This window comes from Boleophthalmus pectinirostris, unplaced genomic scaffold (genome assembly GCF_026225935.1).
Source record: "Boleophthalmus pectinirostris isolate CB_2022bp ecotype Guang Dong unplaced genomic scaffold, ASM2622593v1 HiC_scaffold_4, whole genome shotgun sequence".
NCBI classification, from domain to species: Eukaryota; Metazoa; Chordata; class Actinopteri; order Gobiiformes; family Gobiidae; genus Boleophthalmus; species Boleophthalmus pectinirostris.
The window spans coordinates 20,184,647-20,209,135 of NW_026571353.1; the positions used below are offsets into that span (position 1 = coordinate 20,184,647).

The 24,489-nt window shown below is 37.6% G+C and overlaps 1 protein-coding gene across 3 annotated transcripts in view; it reads right to left on the reverse strand.

Annotated features, from left to right (window-relative positions):
• The window catches only part of mctp1a (multiple C2 domains, transmembrane 1a), a 106,567-nt gene that overhangs the window by 54,268 nt on the left and 27,810 nt on the right, over window positions 1-24,489 (reverse strand). For 2 of the 3 annotated variants that reach the window (XM_055161398.1, XM_020917527.2), the window contains exons 2-9: window positions 16,556-16,679; window positions 7,838-7,980; window positions 7,682-7,761; window positions 6,923-7,034; window positions 5,577-5,615; window positions 2,440-2,604; window positions 1,615-1,745; window positions 970-1,156 (exon numbers count right to left, since the gene is read on the reverse strand). In XM_055161398.1, the coding sequence (XP_055017373.1) occupies window positions 970-1,156; window positions 1,615-1,745; window positions 2,440-2,604; window positions 5,577-5,615; window positions 6,923-7,034; window positions 7,682-7,761; window positions 7,838-7,980; window positions 16,556-16,679 (981 nt within the window). The remainder of the gene's footprint in view (window positions 1-969; window positions 1,157-1,614; window positions 1,746-2,439; window positions 2,605-5,576; window positions 5,616-6,922; window positions 7,035-7,681; window positions 7,762-7,837; window positions 7,981-16,555; window positions 16,680-24,489) is intronic. The other variant, XM_055161399.1, reaches the window with a different exon arrangement.

The following is a 24,489-nucleotide window of genomic DNA, read 5'->3' on the forward strand; positions in this document are numbered from 1 at the left end:
AATGGTTTGAAATGTTTGGTTCTGAGTAAGATAATCATAGGATCATCAAATTAACTGTTTTAATATTCATTTTCAATTGCTTTCAAGATACATTAATTAGAACAACTAAGAATTTTCATTTGGAAAATAGCTATTCGATAGCAATACAATACAATATCTTTAAATGAGTGAGATAAGACTTAGATAATTCTTATGAAACTGCTTGTTAATGCTGTTTGAACAATATTATGATTACAAAGACGGAGACATTGTGAGGGGGAGAAGGGCCAGAGGATTCTCAGTGTCTCTTGTACGACTTTCTCTCCACAACTAAACTCACATCAGTGACAACTAGACAACAAGTCAAGACATTTACCACCCGAATGAGAGAGTCCACATGCATTAATCATAGATATGCAACACACTGCAGGCTGCTGATGCAAATACTGCACAATACTGTGGCTGGTAATCCCGGCAACACAAACAAACAGTGCACAGCATGAAAGCTTTCCAAACTCCTCTGTATCAAACAAATGTTCATCTAACCTACTCTACACTTATATTATCTATTACTGATCTTATTCAACTTTAATACAATTTATTTTGACTGGAGTGGACAGTGTGCACCAAATTGAAACTTATTTTATTTAAATTATAATTTTACTGTTAAATAAGTCCCTCTCAAATAATTTTACAGACACAAGCTGGTGTTAGTCAACAGTTTTTCAGTTAGGATCTCTCTCCGTTATTGTTGTTCAAATCAAACACCTAAACGTGATCATGAACACTCTTATTGATCACATACGCCTGCAAATGTGTATTGTGTCATCATAGTAACTCCTAAATATTCAGTCAATAGAGATACACGTATAACACCCCCAGCATCATGTCACACAGTACAAACCTAAAAATTTCAACAAAGTAATAGATAGTAATAGTTTGTCACTCTCCAATTTAGTTGTATTCTCTACAGTCTAAAAGGGAGCTTACATATCTCTGCATGATCTGGTGCCTCTCATGGGGGTCGTCCAGCATGTTGATGGACAGGTCAGAGATGGAAACTGCGGCTGAAGCTGTGAGTGTGACCAGCAGCACCAGCACACCTTCACCTTCCTCCAGGGGGAGCTCTAACTTATGAGTATGTTCTTTACTCAGGAGCGATAGGTCAATCGTACACCTAGAAAAAAAACAAAAAAAGGTGAAAAACTATGAAAAAAAAAAATTAACATTTGCTTCTGTACACACCTAAATATCCCAAAACATGAATACAAGATACATTTTTCATCACGTCCAAGGTGATTTGATTTGAAATGGACTTAGTTGCCCATACCCTGGACATGCACAAAAAGTCTACTTTGTGATCAGGACTGTAACTGTAACTGTAAGTATAAGAAGAAGTTTATTTGGGGTTAAAGTTGCTCGGTCATTTATGGAGATCTAGTCTGGAATTCTTGCTCAAAAAAGCTTAGTGAATTGATGATAAATTTTTAGTGGAACCTGATCAGAAAATACATGGCATGCATGACTGTGTGTGCTTGAGAGATTACAAAACAGACAGGTAACACATGACATTATGAACAGACACTTTACACAAGCTGTTGTAATGTTAGGCTTGATCAGTTTGGCACACCTTACCTCCCCATGAAGTCATCTTTTTTCCCTGCATCTTTGTCCCACACTGTTATATCCACATAGCCCCCTTGTTCTTCATAGAGGTGGAAATCAAACTGCTCTCTCCACTGTGGGTTTAAGGTTTTCGGCATTGTCTGAAATAATATTATGTTATGTTATAATTTTAGCACTTTAATATGTTGTGTTTACGTTATAGAATTTGGTTATGTCATAATTTAACATGGAGGGCATGAGTTTCAGTTTCTTGCGACAATCAAAACTAATACTATATTTTATTGTATCGCCCATGGAACTGTTTTGAAAGAAATACACAAATGTTGAACCTTATCAATATTCTTAGTAATAGGCTTTAAAATTTGCCATATTAATCAAACAACAATCATATTTGTGATTGAATTTTTTTTTTTTTTTTTTACCAATTTTTGTTGCATGTGGATAGGCCCAGTAATGACAGAGACTTTTTAATTGTCACATTGCAGATATGCTAACCTGGTTTATGTTTAATAACTCTGTAATTACTAAGTGTCTAGGCCTATCCACATGAAACAAAAATGGTATAAAGTTCAACTTATTCTCTGTCAACATACATACACAAAAGTGGAGCTGCTTTTTCACAAAAGCCTCAGAAAATAATCCCAGTACTCAACTCCAAACATGTTATTAGCATGAAAAGGACTTAAAGCCCTAAAACGAATGTCAACTTCAAACTAATTATGATATGGTTCAACTTTTGTGGAAATTTCTATCAAAATCAGTAAGCCGCTGCCTTCCATCTGCGATTATGACAACATCACGTGTTGAATGTGAACACAACCCACTGATCCGGACCTTGCTTTTGTATTTCTGGTGGCCCATCCTGAACTTGATGTAGGGGTCGCTGAGGCCATTGGCGTCCATGGGCTGGAGATCACGCCCTTCGATCAGACTGATGCTGACGATGCCTCTCCATAGCTGGGCTTTTCTGTGCACATCTGACAGACGCATGCTTTGATACTGCAGCAGCATGAAAAAACACATATACATACAAGAATTAGTCAATATAGAAATAGAAATGCACGCTAAAACAGGTATGGGGTGGGCGATATTGGCAAAAATGAATTTCAATCTTTTTTAAATTTGTTTTATTTTTTTGCATCATCAGAAATGTCTTATGTAAATGTCTTGGTTGAGGTTCAAATATCACACAAAATGTGAATATATCATAAAAGTGTAGAAATATTATTGTAATACCCTCCACTAGATGTTTCTGTTAATTTTATGCTGTTTTTGAGGTCCATTTTTATTACTATGCAATATGTATGAAAATATACCCTGTTGTATTAGAATATCTCCAGAACAACAATTGCAATATTATCCATTTTTCAATATATCTCCCACCTCTAACAGACACGCAAGGCAACACAGAGAAACACAAACAAAATGATAAACATGACACATTAATGTAGCGGTGTTCTTTTTTTAGCAGCAATTAATAATAAATAAAACACACATAAACATACAAGTGAATCTATTGACAGTTACATGGTTTCATCACGCTCAAAACTTTTTGTAAAAGAGGGTTGATGGTTCTTCACCACAGATAACTGTACACCATTATAAGCTTAATACTACATTTAAGGTGGACAATGTTGGAAAAACGTATCTTGATATTTTTTTGATTATTCAGATGACAGTATGGAGAAGGAATATTAGCAGTCTATTCAAAATGTGCTCAAAATGTGCCTTAATGTCAAAGTTGGGGCCCGACGAAAACTAAGTGGACTGCAAAATCATCATCTTAAGAAATATTACTTTTTTCCCCTTGTAGGTAAGATAACACTGCATCTCACCTTATTATTTTTTTTATCATATATTTATTTAACTAAGTCTATTCAACACAAGATTTATTTTCCATTTTAACAATATTTTCATAATATAACCACTAAACAAAACACCACGATTAATAGTTATTTAATAGTACAAATTGGTTTACCTCATTACTTAAACACTGCAACAAAAATGCTTTTGATTCAGCTCTATCACTTCCACAATGACAATATTACAAATTCACATAAATCATACTTCTATTTTAAGTACAGCTTTTCCCTACAGCTTTGGCACTTACAGGCCTATTTAACCTCCCTTTGAATTATGTCAGTATCTTTCTCTAAAACAAAGAGCTGAGTATTTATTTGTCAAACTGATACAACCCGCTCTCATGGTTCCTCTCTCCTTCTCTCTCCTCCTTCCTCGTTAGGAGAGAATTTATTAGCATAGCTTTTGTTTTGCGGGTGAATTTCATTAAACTCTGAACAAACCCTGCCGCACAAGCACTAGGCCTTTGATCTGGAGGACGGAGCATCTTAATTTCCATCCTCGAGACATTAAACAATAGCTTCATGCAATACAGCCAACTCCCCCTATGCAAACTGCCGTATCTTCCACTCTCACTAACCCACTGTATGCTAATCATGAGGTCATTCTTATGTCCTCCGATACTTGGTCCTAATTGTTGCCTTGTTTTGTAGCTCCATATTTGTTTTTCAGAAAAAAAACCCCAAAAACATAGGCTATTTGGATTCCGAATGTGCATCTTTCTGCCAAAGCACAGCGTGAGACCAATCATGCAGTGAGATTTGTGGAGTCTCAAAGTCTCAAAACAGACCCTAAGATTCAATTTTAAACTAATGTGGCCTTGTGGATGGCGATTTGGCAAAATACGTGGTGGACTACAATGAACAAATACAGAGAGACATTATAATTATTCCTTGCAGCATCTTGTTCAACAGATGCTTCATTAAAAAGTGGTTGTTTAAAAATAGCTAAGTAGAGTGTATGTATGAGTCAGGAGGCAGGAGCAGCCTTTTGGTGGGCTTACACAGTAGTAGTTTGTTAGTGTTTGAGCTAATTCCCGAGTCACAGGCGGGGTGGCCCAGTTAGGGAGGCTTCAAAGACTCGGATTTGGGAAGCGCACTACAGCAGGACGTCTGCCCAGCCAGAACCGAACGAGAGCACAGTCTCCTGGTGCATTTCAACTGTAGGCTGATGCTAAGAAAACTCCTTTTGTATACTGTACAAGTCCAACAGTGGCTTAAAAATGCACTATGTAACTTGCTTGTGTCCACAGAGATATTACTGCTTTGATTAGAATGTTCCACAGTATGACATAAAAAGTATGTATTTACACTACAGTAAATGTATTTGCAATACATGGAGACAAGAAGGTGACACTACCAGGACAAGTTACAGATCAGATCTGTAGAGGAGATCACACTCACAGTGAATGCATGATTATTTAAGTTTTGAGAAATTAAACACCTGTAATGACAAAAAGAGTAAAGTGAAGTTGAATGCCATACTGTGGGACATTCCAGGCAAAGTAATGACATCACTATGGAGACAGGCAGAGAGCAGACCCTTCACCCGAAAAAGTTACGTAGCGCACCTTTAAGTAAGGACAGTTTAAAAAGTCACATGCGAAATGCATGCTTTTCTATTTAAACAGCCCATATAATCACAAAACCTGCAAAGTTGCACAAAATAATGAAAAATAAAAGACAACATATGTGGCAATCAGCAATATGATGTAACTAATTAGGCATAAAACATCTGCTAAGGCTAACTAGAATAGAGCAGCATTAAAAACATATAATACATCTAAATCAATAATGTCCACACACAAGGTGCTATAGACTGTATTTATATAAACATGGAGACTTGCCAGGCATTAACCAACTTTTGTTAAGTTAATAAATGCTTTATAAGAAATTGACAGACAAAGATGAATGATATACTGTGTTATATTGCAGCTGTAAATGTCATCACCAGAGAGAGACGCACGAAGGCAACCACATGGAGGAAAAATGAAAGTGACAAAGGAGACTCCATCCATGAATGGGACCAGACACCAGTGCAGAGTGCAGGACAGGGGGATGCAGAGCAGTCAAGTTACTAGTTTTAGGGGGTTTCATGCTGGTTTAGTTTACCTTACTGGTTCGTTTCCAGTTCCTTCTCAAAAGCAAGGTCTGTAAATGAGACAAAGTGGTTACAGTGCACCCCCTAGTGTCTCAAGAGTGCAGGGTCAGGTGTTACAGGGCACAAGCCTACTATGGGAGGAGTTAATTCAAAGCACTCTTGTCAGTCATGCAAATTTAAGTGAGGTAATACTTGGAAAATATGCAAAACATGAAAATTGTCATGAAATTCTTATCATGCAATCTTGTGCTTATGTGTGGTTTTAAACAATTGATAATGAAACCAGAGAATAGTCTGGTAATCTCAAAAATTGCTACTTTTGCCAGTTACAAGTAACAAGTACCATATTTCATCAACAGATGGCAGAAAAGTGCATCTCCAGTGCACTAGTCTAACCTTGTACTAATTTTCCTCACAGTTAGCAAAATCAAAAAAGATGCTTAACCTAAATAGAGTTTATTTGTTCTGTCAAACATGGACTCTGTGAACTGCAGCACCAAATAAGCAGCAGAATTAAGACATCAGATCAAACAGAATAAAATATTTCCCCCATGACACTGCCTTGTTCCGGATCAACATGCAGGGGTCCAATTAACCAAACAAATAATTGAACAGAAATAAATGCAACTCTCAAACACTAAGCATGTCCACAGAGGAACCAGCCAACATAATTAGGAAGAAGAATCTAGTGCTCTTTGAACATGGAACTTTTCCACCAAACATATTAATTACACTTGTGCTTATGCATATGGATCTGTCGGGTTGAAGAGTTTCTAGTGCAAGTGAACACAAGTGATACAGCCTGTGTTTGTAATGTGCAGAGGCAAGGTTCAAATAACTGAGACTACACTTTAGATGAACTCAACTCTCAACTGAAAGGAGGTGGGTAGAGTAGTTAAAATTAAACTTAAGTAACTAAATAACTATTACTTCAAAATAACAGTACTCAAGTAGAAGTACAAATTAATGAAGTGAGACTAAAATAAATATTTGAAGAAACTACTATTCAAGTAACAGTAATTGTAAGAGCAACCTTCGGGATCTCATTTATAATTTGATTAGAAGGACAAAATGTAAAATGGTGCACTGGTATTTTCAAAAGATAGCCAAAAATGAGAAAAAAATATATAACATAATATATACTGTACATAATCAACACTACTACTCAAGTGAGAATACTGTTATACTGTCAAATATATTTTTTCCAAAAAGTTATTCAAGTAATGTAACTGAGTAAATGAGTACCACCAACGCTGCAAGTGAAATCATGTTAGGAATTCTGGGCAACACAGGGCCACATTTGCCTGTTTTAAGATAGTTTTACAAATCTGAATGAGGGGCAATGATGTTCCCTTACAGCGTCTCTCATGTCACCTTCCTTTGGTGACAGTGTGACCGCCAGTTCCAAACTTCCAAGATTATGTTCAGGATACTGTGGATCCTTTAGATCCAGTGTCACGTCCAGTGTCCTACAAAAAGACAACAAAGTGAAAGATGATGAATGAATGTGTGCATTTCAATGTCACAGTCAGACTCTGTGTAATTGTGTGGTATACAGTGCAGTTTAAGCCTTGTGAAAGACGGTTTTCTATCATAAAAACAATAGAGTTTGTAAACCACAAAAACAACTTCATGCTCAGTATTTTTGTACAGTCATGTAATGTTAAGTTAGAACCACAAGAGGGAGCACTTGTAATACTTTACTTTAACTTAAGTTTACACTTGAATCTCTAACGTTTTATTCAAATTAATGACAACAAATTTGTTTTTAGATCTGTAGAGACTATACATAGAAATCCACTAACTGATGCAATATGTTTTTGTATTCTGTCCAACTGAAAACGAGAAAAACAAACAAACAAACAAAAACTTAACATATTACACCAACCCCACATATTTATAGGCCAGTCTAAGATAGGAAACACAATAATAAATAACTCCCACTTTTATTAATCATGGGTCATTTGCATAGCATTTGAGGTGCTTCTAACACAGTGACAGTAGAGGGCAGTCTTATGCTATATTTCACCACCACAGACCAATGCAGGTTGATTATTAAAAACCTAGTAATCTCAAAATTTCCAATATTGCCAGTCACCATGTGGATTACATTTACCTCTGATGCTCCAGTGACTCCAGGTGGAGGTAAGCTGAGCCCATGAAGTCATCCTGAAGTCCAAAGTCATAGTCAAAGACCTGGACAACACAGACGGGAGAAAGGAGTTTTATTTCATGCAGGAGCATCACCTGATATAACAAAAGCTCCTGTTACCTTGACATAGAGTGGCTCCCTCAGGCTCTCCACCAGAAGACTCACTCTCTCGTCCCACACAGGGTTGAGGTTTTTATGAATGGTTTTACTTCTGAACACCTCCTTTCCTCCAAGCTTGAACTTCACATAGGGGTCACTCGTCCCTGTGACAAAATGACACAAAAGGGCTTACTGTTAATGTGTGAATGCTGTTGATGGAACAGAAATCATACGCATTTCTTTCACTTTTCCAGTGTCTGCTTATAAATACAAGGAAGTAATACTGTAGAATTACTATGGTAGTAGCAATAATAACATATAAAGCCCATATTCATACATAGAGTGGACAAATAATTGAACATCTATATATATGTTATGCTTATGACCAATCACTGATGCATTAAGTGCAGTGGGTGAAACAAATGCCCTTCTCCCACAATGCCCACTGCAGTCTTTCATGTGAAAAATTGCTGCAATGAGAGCATCTAGCATAAAAATGTGCTAAATCACTGTGTGATTAGTTTGCATTCGCAACCACTGATATAAAAGGGGGCAGTATCTAGTTGATACTACCAGTGCTCTTCACTAGATGGAGCCTCTAACACAAGAATAATAAAGAGGCTGTGCAAAAAAAAAAAAAATATATATATAAATATCTCTCTCTCTCTCTCTCTCTCTCTCTCTCTCTCTCTCTCTCTCTCTCTCTCTCTCTCTCTCTCTCTCTCTCTCTCTCTCTCTCTCTCTCTCTCTCTCTCTCTCTCTCTCTCTCTCTCTCTCTCTCTCTCTCTCTCTCTCTCATATATATATATATGTATATATACACTCATGATTTTCAGTTTGATATTTAGTTCGACATGATGGAAAATATATTATATGTATATGATATTTTGTTAAAGATTCACCAGCACATTAACTGTAAAAATCCATAATTGTGTAAATCATTACAGTAGGTAATTAAACAAGCAAAATTACTCTCAGAAGCAATGGGAGCAGTGATACTCTAGCCCATCTTGATATGAATGTTTGTGCTGTATGCACTGAATCAGTGCCATGTTATCATCTATAGTGACTGAAGTGATTACTAAGCAAATCCTGAGGAGAAACAAATCCCATTATACCACAATTCTGACAAGTACATATTATAGATAGACTGGTTTTATTCTGACATCCAGAGTACACCCACACAGATACTGAATGTAGTGTGTAGTATGACCTCTTCAAATACTGAGAGAGCAGGGCACAAAGTCATACTGATAATGAACAACTGTTTAATGTTAGACAGACTCAGCCAAGTGCTATTGACAACAAGCAGACAAGATAATGAAGAGCTTAACTTTCACTACCTCAGCTGATGTTCCTCATTATCTCAGAGTCTAGACACAGGTTTACAGAGGAACACAAAAATGCAATGATTCATCTGACCAGTTAAGCAGGGATGGAAAGTAATTTCTGATAACTGGTGACAAACTTACAAAAATGTGTAAAATAAAATTATTGTGCCAGGAACCTCTTCTTACAAATGCGGTATGTTCCACAACACTATAGCAAAAATGCACCTTTAACAATAACAATGTATTCAGAAGTTGTAAGTAAAAAGATGTAATGGAGAGAGACAACAAAGTATTTCTGAGTCCCACAGAGTTGACAGACACATACTGAGTGCAACTCAGTGCTTCCCATGGAGCTGTTCATCTTTTATTCTGCTATAAACTGGGGGGCCCTATGATGTAAAATAAAAAGCAAAGGACTTGGACATGGAGTAGGAAGTTGGACACTTTGAGTGTGTAGGTGGAGGACTACTTCTTTGGGAGACATTTTAGAGTCAGACGGCTTTATGTCAGTGGCTGATCTGTTGTCCTGTCAAGGCACACCAATATGCAAGAAAAGTTATAATAAGAATCATTAAATTAATATGAATCCTTTGGAAGGAAATTATTAAAAAGAGAAATGTGTTTGTTTAGACTGAGAAATGTGTGTCATGACAAGTTCATATTAACTATCAAGCATGTCTGTTGAATTGGTGCAGAGAGGAAAATAAAAATTAATTAAATTATTTTCAGTTTAGAATAAAGTTGGTTCAGTCAAGTACTTGACAGATTTTCATCACAGAAGATGTCTGGAGACCTCACTGACATGGTAGTTTTCAATGGGAAGAGTCTAGACACTGTCAGCTTCACACAGTCTAAACTACTCACAGGTGGACACTCCCAAGTGGGGGTAGGTAAAATTGAATTAATGTCTCTTTATGTTAGATTCACTCAATAATAAGAATAGAACCATCATTTTGCAGTTAACTGAGAATGTGCTAAAATGTTCCTGTAAATGGCTTGGCTGAGATTCAATTACACAAAAAGTAAATAATTTTAAAATTAACCACAAATGTCCATTATTATTATTATTATTATTATTATTATTATTATTATTATTATTATTATTATTATTATTATTATTATTATTACTTACTACTACTACTACTACTACTACTACAGAATATACTTGCCATTGTAATTTTGCTTACCTTCAAAATTACTGCCATAAAGATGATAGATTACCCTGTATTCCCACTGCGTGAAGAGACTTCATGTACCAAAGCTGTTTTTTTTTACTATCTTCCTAAAAAGCAGTTCAACATTTCAGCTCAGTAAAAGAGAGTGCATGCTTCATTGGATACCCTTTTGGTCTGATTAAAAAGAACATAATATCATTGAAACATCTGCCAGTGTTACAGTATAGATTAATACACCATTAACGACAGCTGATAGTACTTTAGGCCAGTACTGAAAGGTTCATAAAGTTCAGTCTTATGAGTCTTAAGAGGAGGCGATACAATTGATGTGGACCACAATTAGTAGTAGTGAGTAGAAAATATGCAGGAGGAGAGCCCAGTGGTGCACTCAGCTGGAGTACTGGAGAATGTGTGGTGCAGTAAAAGCTCCTGATAGACTGTGTGTGGGGCCAGTGCTTTGTCTTCCTGACAGCATCTGAAATCATGATCCACCACATCCACCTTCAGCCCTCACTTAAGGGGCAGCAGCCATGAAACCACTGGGGATCACTGCATGGCTCCATCACTAAGACCCAAGATGTTAATTGAAAAAGTATTTTAGGAAAAAACTAAACATGGCACTAGATAAGTATAGGCACTATATTCAGTCCCAGTTTCTTCTATGGAGTTAACATTTTTAAATTTATTTTAATTCTCCCAGATTACCATTCCTACATGACCATCAGTCGTTTAAAATCAAACTTCCTGAATGCTAAAATTCAACATATACAAGACTTTTTTTCCCAGTATAGATTAATTGGAAATTACATCATTGTATATCTAAACTGTTTACAATAATTATTTTTTCTAGTTACTGTACTGTGACCTGAATTATCCGGTTTATTGATTAACCAATTGATCTTTACAATCCTACGAATCCCTTTCCTTTGTCTTAATATCTTCTCTCATCAGCAGCCTTCATCCTGTTCTCAGAGCATCAGTATTCACTCCTCCACACACAGTGTGCTGCTAGCTTACACAATCACAATGTACTTTTTCTACAAACATCCAATGTAGCTCCATCAGTCCTTCTCTGAGACTCTAGTTTTTTCCACTGTTTCCCATTATGTCCTTCATTGTTCAGATCATCAGGTTTGTGATGTGCAGCTCTGCATTTCAGTTCTTGGACACTCTCTCTGGCCTCCTCACATTTCCCTTTGTTCACTGCACTTCCATACTGGCATAGTGCATCCAATGCAAATGTTATTTTATACTGGATTATATTTTAAGGAAACTGAACTAAGACATCCTTGCAACCCTTAGGAAAAATGGCCTTTCTCCACTTCAGCAAAACTGTCATAAGCTTGTGAATATATAAGTAATCTTTGTACCTTATTGCAGTAATTAAAAGTCAGGCCGAGCTGCCAATAAAAATGAAGGTATGATGACGAAAACAAGTATAAAATATGAAGTTACAGAAAACGCTGACTCATTTTGAAAACACTTAAAAGAATTGCACAACAGTGAGTGACCAGCAGAGCACATAGCTTCTGTCCTGGTATATCTATTAACATGCCAATAACACACAACTTTCTTTGACAATCATCTGAGCCTATTTAATGAATGGAGTCTAATAAACAGCTCTACTTCAGAATAGTGCAGACAGAAAACTGAATTATTCACAGATAATATCCTCTCTGGGAGAGTGTGTCATCTCCTTCTAAAAATATGATGCAAGACAATATTCGATTGAAGTTTTAAATAATACACAGTTTCAAAAAATTTAAAAAGAGGTTACATCATGTTGCATATAGTGTCACAGCTTGACACTAGCTTCAACTTATAGCCTTAGCTATAAATATTGTATGTTTTACATTTTAAACATTGTCCGGGATCTAGAAAAACAGTATTCTCCTATACTTGGGTGTGACTGATGGATGAATTGGTCAATCAGAGACATGTATGTTCCATTTGTATCAAAACAAATATGGCTGCTTATGAAAGATAAATGAAAAAATAGGTGAACCTCAAGACTCTGTTATTTTGTTATTTCTCTGCACCTTTCACTGAAATGATCTGATTGCACTGTTGTGTTTGAGCCTGGCTCAAGATGCGACACAGGGAGTGGTGACTAGACTGATATCACGCTGTATAAAATTAAAGAGATATATCATTCTAGATTTGATTTTTTCCTTGTTATCTGGACTGTATTTTAAAACACATGATAAAAGCATTGGCATTATTAAATCAATTAATCTAGAAAACACTTTATTTATTCTCCAACTAGAAGCCTTCAGTCCATCCTCAATGGAGACCCACCTGCCTTGAAACCTCTGTCACATCTTCACTGTCTTAAAGATTCTCTGCTTCTCTACTGAACACACAATACCACAACATAAAAAACGCATAAAACATATCTATCTCTATGGAAAATGTTACAAAGTACGGATTTAACTTTAATTCCCATAGGACCAGGGGCGGACTGCGGCCAAAAAACGGCCCTGGACTTTTCCCTGACAAATTGGCCCAGGGAAAAAACATAATCACTCCCATGGTCAGACAGCAATTCTGGACTTTTCCAGAACATACAGATTGCCAGCACCCCTGCACGGGACCATGCAGATGAAGTGCAAAAAAGTTACACAGCATTGCTTTAAAGCAAATCATTTATCTAATATTTTCAAAATGTTTAAATTTTTTCTGAGGATTAATGCTCACTGGACAGCTAATATCAAAAACACAAATGAAAATCACTAAATCCTAAAATTCTGACAAAGACCCACTGATATAGGAAAACCATATTGAGACACCGTGGCCATATGAAGGTGATCAGCATTCTGTACAAAGCGCTACAGCAAAATGTTATGGTACGTAAAAAGGTCCCAATAGTCAAGTTCAGGCACAGTTATTAGTGAGGCAGTAACTGAACCTTGACTAAAACACACAACAAAAAGGAAGAAGGGAAATGCCTGTGGAGGTTTGTGCAGGAAAACTCACAACACAAGCCTGCAGTTAAGAAAGCGTTAGGACCAAAAGGCACTCTTAGTGTATGCCGGCAGTGTGCCTCCAAGACAAAATGGATCTCAAATAGGGAACATTTCTCAACACAAAGCCCATTGAATTTTATGCTTAAACTGTGTAGCTTTCGGTGAATTAAACTTCAAATACAAAGTGCAAGAGCCTTCTTAAATGGTCAGCGCCTTGTCTGTTAGCAAACTTATAGAACTCCACAATAGGGGAGCTCAGCGGTGCTTGTAGGGTGTGAGAATGGGAAAGCAGAGAGATGGTTCAAAAGCTGCCCATAAAACTCCTCGGTCGTGCAGGATCCTGGAATGACTTCTCTCTCCGATAAGCTCTCCGGTTGTTCCTGGCCCTGTGTCCTGTCAGTTTTGATGGATGGCTGTGGCTCTGGGGGATTCCCATTACCAGGATGGAGCCTCTTCCATAGGTCATATTGAATCTATTGAGCTGCAGTGACAGGAGAGTCTAAGGGGAAGGCTGTCTGATAAGTTGAGGATCCTTTCAGTTAGATATATGATTTGCTGTATTTCTTGAACCAGTTCTGAATTAGTTACTTAGTTAGTATTTTATTCTGATATGTTGAAAAACAATAACAGTTCTATATCCAATATAGCCTATAAAACACATTAGCCTTGTTATAGTATTAAAGGTGATCCTTTAGGCCACAGGTGTCAAACATACGGCCCGGGGGCCAGATCCGGCCCTCCAAGACCTTTAATCTGGCCCTTGGCTGATTTTCTACTAAATATTTTAATGATATTTTCTATTAAAATCTTGTTAATTTTCTGTGGTGTTTATCACAGCAGCATCTCCAGCGTCTCTGTACGTGGCCCCTCCCACCAGAGCAGCACAAATGAAGACTTGTCTCTTTCCAAACGCTCTTATAGGACAATCGTTTTGACTGTTGATCGTAACACCCTCATCAGAAAAATGTCCAACATGAGAAAAGTGGAGCCGATTGCAGGATTTTACAACAAAAATTTAGTTATTCCTATTTGCAAACAAGTTCATGTTTGTGTTGAAATTGTATTTATCTTAAAGTTTCAGGTTGTTCATAATAATATAATATTTTGTAAAAGAAAGAGTTCATCAATCAAAAAAGATTTCTGTAATAGATTTGTGTTTCTCTGCACAAATATTTGAACTTATTGTTATTTTTGGGGTTTATATGCCATGAGTTTTCTGATCCGGGCCCTTTGGGATCAAAGTTGGTTGAATACGGCCCCCAGACCAAAATGAGTTTGACACCCCTGTTTTAGGCTTATACAGTACTTTTCGAGACACTAAAACTCACATTGGAGCATTTTTCAATCTCTCCTTTCTCTATGCAGGTGATAAACTCCTTCTGTCTGCCTTAAAGGAAGCGTGACTGGAAACCTGAGCCCCTCCAAAGACTACAAATCAAACTCAGGCAAACCAGATAATATTAAAGCAAAGTAGGTAAAATGTCTTGCCCAAAGACACAACTTATGTATAATCAGAGATGGGACTGATTGACTGATTTGGTATCATCTTTATATTTATCAAAATAACTGCATTTGGTCAGGCCGTCCTTTACCTTAGAGAAGGGGTGCCAAACTCAAAAAAGTCGTTGGCCAAATTAAATATTGAAAAACTATATATTATTATATATTATATTATTGAAAAATTTCATCAACATATGCATGTTTTTTTTTTTTTCAAGATATGTAATGTTATACCTTTTCTTATTAAAATAAATGTTTAACAATAGTTTTACTTAAACATTGAATCCAGAACAAGCATAATATAAAATAATAACAAAATTTTAAATAAATAATGAATCTATGTCTATCTGTAGCTGGAGGCCCAGCTCTAATACATATTTCATATGATCTTGCAGGTCAAAAATAATTATATCGCGGGCCAAATTTGGCCCCCGGGCCTGAGTTTGACATTTCTGCCTTAGAGCTTCCTGACAATAGAACACTGTCACAGAGACCATTAGAAAATTTCCTTCATTCCTCTCTCTTAAAAAGAATGTCAAAAATGTCTAGTGGAAACAGAGATTTGTGAGCACTGATTGTATATAATATGCTTGTCTTTGCAATTTTATTGTATATGTTGTAATATTTGTTGTGATTGCATTCTTAGACAAGTACTACAGATGAACATGAGCTCAATCTGTTAATTTACATTGTGTAATGTTGATTACTGTGCAATGTCCCTTTTCAAATAAATAAATAAATAAATAACACATTAAAAAAAATAAAAACACACTAACACATCATGTTATTGCTGCTCACCCTTGCTCTGAGCCAAATTTCTCCATGAGACAAAATTAATGAAAACCTGAAACCTGATCAAAGCTTCAAATCTGTGGCCTTGCTTTCATGATCTTCTAAAGTAACGAAATATTGAGATTTGAAAGGTAGAGGCATAAATACGTCCTTCCATTTCAAGAATACATCTCCTCAGGCAGCCAGTTTAGCATGACTTTACATGAATTATTACATGGTGGCACTCAATGGCTGTATTTATCTCTATGTAGTCGAGCATTGCTTTGTGTTGCCAGCATGACTAATATTACTTCATTTAGACCTTGTGTTATTTGTGTATGGGCTGTGTCTGTAATGAGCTGTCAAGATGCACTCTGGCACATAGACAGGTCGAGGGAGCCGCTCTACAATGCTCATTATCCAGGGGGACGGAGAGTCAGGTAAAATATACAGCAGAGATTCTCTCGGCATGGCACCCCCCTTCAGCCACTAACGAGACCAATGTGTCCATCACCTCCAAAACCACTCTCTAAAGAAAGATTTAGACTTTATTATGGTTCCTTTTCAATGCTATAACATGAGTATTAGTGGGGGTGTTTTCACAGCACCATGACTATTAGAAATATGGTAGTAAATAGATTTACAATACAGCTTAACCCTATTATACCAATGTAATGAGGGGATCGTGACTGTATCCACTGTCATGCTAAAAATACTGCTGTGCTCTCTCTTAAGCCAGCAGCTGAATACTTACCATGCCACAGTACATAGGAAAAGTGCCACATCACGCCTCCCCATTCAAATTCACTTACTCCACATAGTCACAGCTCAAAGGGAGGAAGAAATGAAGCCACATCAAAGCATAAGTGGCTATAAAAAAACATTATCTAGCGCTGTGCAGCAGTCTGATGAGACAATAAAGATAGAAACTGGAATATGAACAGTTCTGTGTGTGCTATAAATATGTCTCCCTACATTTGAATAACATAAACCTACCTGTTCGATCTCGGATGGCCAGGTTGTTCCCTTTCTTTAGGACGATATCCAGCTGGTACATGGCTGGACTCGGAGGTCGTGGTGGAGGGGGATCTGCATTACTGGATTCCACGATGTTGACGCCCTGAAAACAAATAAATATACAGCTTAACCTATATTATGTGCCACTGACTCTTGTGACCTCATCAAAAGCATGCACAGAGTTGTGTCTTATTTCATTTACTCGTTTTAGTAAAAATGTATTATTAGTCTGTCACATCTCCAAAGCTCAAAACTTCTATTTTGTGTTTTCATGAAGCAAACTTTTCAAGTTAACAGCTATCTTTAACCTTTAGTTCAGTAGAGATTGGCAATTCTAGGGCTGAAATTATCCAAATGATACTAGTGAAGGTGCATGGAGTTCAAAAACACAGTGGAACTCTTCCTGTATTACCACATGGCATCACACAACGGAAGACAGTGTTTTTGTTTGAGAGAAGAACTCAGCCTAAATATGCAGGATTCGTGTGTTAAACATGTGAATGAAACAAAACACAACTCTGGGTATGTTTTTGATGAGGAAACAACATTATAACATAGTTCAGAAGACAGTGTAATGATGTAATGACCCCTTCTAAGTATACAAACCTAATCGATACTTGCTACATAAAAAGGGATTGAACAAATAAAACACACAATAAACCACAAGATCTTAATTTTATTCATAACATAAAACTAATTACTGCAGCGATGACATTTCAATCAATCAAACTTTATCTGTGTATAGTGCTTGACATCAGTAGGAATTTAACTGAAGTGCTTTCTGTAAGTGCATTCAATTTTTTTCATTGTGGCACTCAAGCTTAAGAAAGTGACTGTTCTAACCACATTATGGACCCAAGGGCAACATTACAGTAGTTAGAGGCCTGGGCTAAAGCTCCAGCTCTTCGGGGTGTTTTAAATCAGAACAAATCAGTTTCTTGTGGTACATGAAAAAACATGTTGAAAGCACACACTGCATTCACGTTTGGCTTTCAAGGAACTGCATATTAAAGGACCAGTATTACACTATTTTCTGATCTGTTATAATAACATAACATAATGAACATACTTGGCATTGTGTTCAAAGACAATATATTATGCTATTTCTTAGTTTTACACGTAACATAACATTGATCATTATTTTATATTTTGTTCATTGTAAATGGCAATATTATTAACCCTCTCAGGCTCAAATTAATTTTTAGTATCAGGAAAAATCTGATATTTGGGGAAAATTATAATATGGGGTAGTAATATACAATTCTGACTTTTTTATCCTTTGTTAAAAAAAAAAGTATTTTGCACTTCTGGCAGGCCGTTTGCGTGTAGCCATTCTTGCACAGTCTGCATCGCCAACGTTTATCAGCATGGATGGGAGAAAAGGCTCCTGAGTAAAAAAAGGTCATATAATATGGATGTGGAATAAGTAGGTAATTGGAATTTAGCTGTTGCAAATCTGCAACGCCTGCCTGGAGAGTCAAGTCAAGTCAAGTCATTTTATTTATATAGCACATTTAAAAACAACCATAACAAGTTGCACCAAAGTGCTTTACAGCATGAAACACAACATAATGAAAACACTAACACAAATATAAAATATTACATAGACGAGTTACTTGATGCATAAAAAAAATAGTTTAAAATAGAGCTCATGGGCTGTTAAATGCCATCTTGAAAAAATGTGTTTTTAGGAGGGTTTTAAAGTGAGATAGGGAGGAGCAAGATCTCAGGGGAAGAGGGAGGGAATTCCAAAGCTTGGGGGCAACAACAGAGAAGGCTCGGCCTCCCCTGGTTTTGAGGCGGGATGGTGGGATGGACAGGAGGTTGAGCGAGTTTGACCTGAGAGACCGAGAGGCTGTGTGGGGGTTAAAAGATCAGTGATGTATTGTGGCGCAAGTGAGTTAAGTGATTTAAAAACAAATAATACAATTTTAAAATCAATTCTGTATTTAACAGGTAACCAGTGGAGTTGGGCTAGGATGGGTGTAATATGGTCTCTCTTTTTGGAACCGTTGAGCAGTCTGGCAGCAGCATTTTGAATTAACTGTAACCTGTTTATGGAGGATTGTGGGAGGCCTGAATATAGTGCATTACAATAGTCCAGTCTATTTGTTACAAAGGCGTGAATGATTGTTTCAAAGTTATTGAATGATAGGATTGGTTTTAATTTGGCAATTTGTCTGAGTTGAAAAAAGCTAGTTTTAACAACATTTGCGATCTGTTTGTCAAAGTTTAAAAGAGAGTCCATAAAAACACCAAGGTTCTTTGCTGAACCGTGCAAATTTGTGGCAAGAGGTCCAAGGTCAGATTTGAGGGTGTCAGTGTTAGGTCCAAATAGGATAACTTCAGTCTTATTTTCGTTTAGCTGAAGAAAGTTAAAGGACATCCAGTTTTTTATTTCCGCAAGGCAGGTATGGAGGGTAACAAAGGATGAGACGTTTTTTGGGGAAACAGGAAGATAGAGCTGGGTGTCGTCAGCATAAAGGTGGTACTTAATCTGATGTTTTTCTAGGATTGAACCCAGGGGGAGCATGTATAAAGAAAATAAAAGAGGCGCTAAGATGGACCCTTGGGGCAGGCCGCACGTGACAGGAGCAGAAGTAGACACTCTCTCACCAACTTTGACTGCAAAGGATCTTCCTGACAGATATGATGAGAACCATTTTATGACTGAGCCCTGCAAGCCAACCGTATGCTGCAGGCGTTTTAGGAGGATCTGGTGGTCAACTGTGTCAAAGGCTGCACTTAAGTCCAATAAAATTAATACAACTGAGGAGCCGGAATCAAGCGTGAGAAGGATGTCATTGTAGACCTTTACCAGAGCAGATTCAGTACTATGATGCTTGCGAAAACCAGACTGGAACTTGTCAAGGATATGTAGAGTGTTAACATGAGCTGAAACCTGATTAAACACAATTTTTTCCAAAATTTTTGCCATGAATGGTAATTTGGATATGGGCCTGTAGTTTGATACATCTTCAGTGTCCAAATTTGCCTTTTTGATAAGCGGATGCACAATAGATTTTTTAAGGAATGTAGGAACAGCACCACTACGTAGAGATGAATTTATGATGGCTAAGATGCTTGGGTGGGTACAGGGAAATACGTCTTTAAAGAGGGCTGCAGGTAAAATGTCCAGGTAGCAGCTCGTGGGTTTGAGATGTGCAAGAGCCTCAGTTAGTTCAGGGAGAGACACTTGCCTGAATTCAGCGAGGTGGTGGGTAGCATGGGGCATGATTTGGGGGGGGTTGGGGGGACGAATAATCTGTGTTCTAATGTTAGTTATTTTATTCATAAAGAAGTCCTTGAACAGTTCACAGCAGTCCACTGAGGTGGTGAGGCAGGGATGTGAAGACTGAGGATGTAATAGGGAGTTTAGAGTTTGGAAAAGGATTTGAGGTTTATGAGCATTTGATTCGATGATGTTGGAAAAATATTCACTTTTCGCAGACTGTACCGCTTTCTGGTAGCACTTTAGTGATGATTTAAATATTTCAAAAGATACGTGAAGCTTGTCCTTTTTCCATGTTCTTTCTGCATTTCTACACATTTGTCTAAGTGTGCGAGTAGAGTCATCCACGGTGTTAATGTACTTTTAACTTTGGGTCTTCTGGGTTTTTTGGGGGCAACAGAGTCCAGAATTTCTGAGCATAGGGAGTTGAAATAGTTTGTTAGGTCTTCTGTGTTTGCGCAGGCAATTGGGCCCTCAGGGGCCCCAAACTGCTGATGGGCAGTGAACAATTCAGAGAAACGTGGTGCTGTGGAAGAGCGGATCAATCGGGTAGAGCTATGAGGTAAGGGTTTAATCATGGGGCATGTTAGCAGGCATTCAAAAGTGATCATAAAGTGATCTGATACACCACAGTCAAAAATATCTAGATTTGAGATAGTGAAGCCTGAAAAATAAACAAGGTCCAAAATGTGTCCTTTTTCATGAGTGGGTGTTTGTATAAGTTGGGTTAGGTTGAAACTTTCAGCCGTCATTACAAAGTCTTTTACTAAAGGTTTTGAGGGGCAGCAAATGTGAATATTAAAATCACCTAAAACAAGAGGGTTAAAACTGCTTATGAGAAATGGGTCCATTGACTTCCAGTTCAAAACTACAGAACTGATAGGTCCTGGGTCTTCATAGTGTTACTTCACTGTAGCAAGTGGCATATGTTCAGGTTTTTATTAGTGAAAAATGCAGACGTGACAGTTTTGAACCCCACATGTATAACCCTGCACCTCTTCACCCGCTTGGCAAAGCCAGCACCACCAGGTCTCCAAGTGGGACTTCTATGGACAGACCCCATAACAACAATATAATTCCTGGCACTAACTTTGACGATTATATCATAAGACAGCTTGGGTTTAATAATCGCAAGTAGGCCTACAGGAAACAAAAGTATAGGGGATAAAATAGGAATTTTCTGAGCACTCAAGCTTCGATTGCAAGACATTGCAAGATTACTTTAAAGGGCCTATATTACACTATTTTCTGATCTATGTTATGATATTTTCTCATCAAAAAACATACCCAGAGCTGTGCTTCATTCACAAGTTAAACAGAAAACTCTCTGCTCCACCTTGTAAAGTCATGTGGTACAACAGGAACTCCTCCACTGTGTTTTTAAACTCCATATGCCTTCACTAACCCTGAAAATGCCAATCTCTACTGAACAAAAGGTAAAAGGAAGCTGTTAACTTGAAAACTACCTCTACATGTCATCACAAACTGGAACAGAGCATTTTGAGCTCTGGAGAGGTATACAGCGTAATAATGCAGGATTACTCAAAGAATTGTGAATGACACAAAATACCAGGTTTGTTTTTGATGAGATAACAACATTCTAATAGCTCACAAGAGTCAATGTAAGACAATATAGGACCTTTAAGCATTCATGAAAGGGGTTATAGGACTACAAAGCACTATAAATACATTGACATTCACCATAACACACAGAATGGAGTTGTGATCTGTCTCATAAAATATTACGCAATAGTGCACATGGTCCCTGTAGCATTGTGGTGGTGGTGGTGGTCTCTACACATGGCCTTTTAACCCTGGAGTGAGTGCTGTTCTCAGAGAAGCACCCATCTTTTACCCAAGGGAGCGAGACCCATTAGCAGTCCACATGCTGTAGGTCTCTTGGCACCAGGCTCCTCACTACATCCTTCTATTACTTCTATTCTCCTGACTGACCCCTGAGTGGGCGCTCTGTCATCTGGTCTCCAAGGTGATCCTCTGAATACCTATGAAGACAAGAAATGCTTGTGGGGTCCTGACAGTCCAATAAGGCAGAAAGAAGAGCAAATCCAACAAGATGCACAACGGAAACACGGTCAAAATGAAAACAACAATACAAGACAGGAAAAAGACCCAAGAGGGAATGTCCAATTAAAACCATGAGCTTGATAATCACACCCTAAATGAGCCTTCATTGTAATTCTGCTATTGTTAATAAGATATTTCCCTCAAGAACAATGCCTTGTAGGCTTACTCAGAGCTATTCTGCATATTTAGAGAAGAAATTACCATGCATGCAGTTATCTTTGGAAATGTCATACATAATACTACTTTCACAAAGATATAAAGATGTGTAGTACTTCGTAATTATATAACTGTCACCAGGGTAAGACTTATTAAACTACAGCATTACATCTGAAGGTAGCATTTGTTACAATATATGAATAGTATGTATTCATCATAGACAAAATCACAGATTGCATAAAGATATTGTGTTAATCTAAGACTTGAAAAAGAATCCACATGCACCTACCAACATTCACTCTGAGAAAAAAAAATTATCAAATTTTGTTTGGGTTCATTAAGTGAATTGTTTTTGTTATGTTTTATACTTATACTCAAACATTAATAAAAATATGGTTTATACTATTACATTTAATTGACATTGATCCATTCTATGCTAGAGTATATCATAATTGTTTAAAGGGGGTATTATGCAAAATATTTTTTTTGCTTTCCAGCATGCCTACGTCATCCATGCTCTCATACAATTCTCCATAAATATACAAAGGCATGATACAAAACTGTACACAACAACTTGACAAATCGGATGCGATGTGGAGTGGTTTTATTAGCAGGATACACTGTGTTGTGATAGAGGTCTAAAGAGGGAGTGACTTAGCGAAGGGGGGAGACTTAGAGCGCTAAACACTTATAAAACGTGTTAATACACTGTTTTCTGTGAATATACTACTTTCAAAACAATGAAAGATAACACAGTAATATAAATATGTTGTGTGTTAGCAAGTAATACTCCATAGAAGTAAAATACGCCTCTCTTTTTTAGAACTCAGGACAGATGGGATGTTGTAAGGTTCACTGGGTTATATTGAATAAACTAGAGGTCGGTAGTGCTTGTAATTTACAGCAGAGGAACTGTATGTCCTTTCACAACACTATGTGAGTGCTACAGATGATGGGACTAGACAGCACCCATCAGAGGCAGAGAGACCAGCGTTAAGTCCTTGATGGAGATACACGATGCCAGGTCAGGGCACAGTGTGACAAGACAATCAAGGAAAGAACCATTGCTGCACATTTTTGTTCTTCTGTCTGTCTGTTCACAAGTAAAACATTCATGCCATTTTATTTGCAGCATTTCCTGTGTTCATGAACAACAATGAATAAAAAAAAAAAAAAAAAAAAAACCTAAGCACCTGCGCCTACACTGCACATTAAAGGAAGGATTAAAAGGGATTACACCAGACCAGGGGATCAATAAAGAAGCTGTATCATAGAGAAAATTACAGGAAGGACAAAATGGGACATTTTGTTAAGTATTTAGCAGTACAAGCAAAAGCCAAGGAAAGCAAATTTAGCTATGTGTATGTATCAGGCTTTTCACACAAGCTATTTAGTGCTTATTGTGCACAACATGGTACAGGTAGTAATTGAATGTGGCATTTTTGCGAAATAATGCAAAATTTTTGACCACAAAAAGAAAACCGCATCAAGGTGCTGAAATAAAATCCTTTAAAACTGATCACTTTATAGCAATAAAACATGTGCTGCTGTTAAGAAGGACAGACTGAACCTCAGCCCTTGATTCTCACTCAATAAGTATTTATGAGTTTGTCTAAGATCCATCATAAAAAGAATAAGAAAAACACACGCAGTAGAAATGTGTGTTATGTTTCTTTGGTCTTGATCTCTCATGGGAATTTGACAGTTCATTAAGTAGTACATAACCATTATTACACAACATATGCTTCTCCTCATCATTGTGGCTGTTCTTTACTGGCATGACCATCTGAACCGTAGAGAAAGCAGCTCAGATAGCAGGCTTATCTTTTCCTCATGCGGCTCTCATTTACACACCAGATAGCAATGGCGCATTAAACTGTTCACACCAAACACCATAATATTTGGCTCTCAAAGTACCACCAGATCTAAACCTGGACTATATCTACTTAGTCTATACTTAGGACAAAAACATGAACAGATTTGTCTCTTATAAAACAAAATCAAACTGCAGAGGTACACAGCTTGGTACACAGCTTGAGACACTGAAATAACATATAAAATAATATATAAATATATGAGACACATTTACAGTCCATAAAAGCGGCAATTCATATTATATAAAATACTGGATTTTCTCTTAGTTCGATAAAATGGTAAGGCTTCATGGAGGAGCTATGTTGTCGGGGGCTTCATGCCCCTGGTAGGGTCACCCAAGGCAAACAGGTCCTGGGGAACGGGTCAGATGAAGAATGGTTCAGAAGCCCCACATGATGAGCTCTAATTAGAGGCCAGTTACGTCGCCCGGAATGGCGTCACCGGGGCCCCACCCTGGAGCCAGGCCTGGGGTGGGTGCTCGAAGGCGAGCGTCTGGGGGCCGGGCCTTCCCCCATGGGGCCCGGCCGGGCACAGCCCGAACGAGCGACGTGGGGCCGCCCTTCCG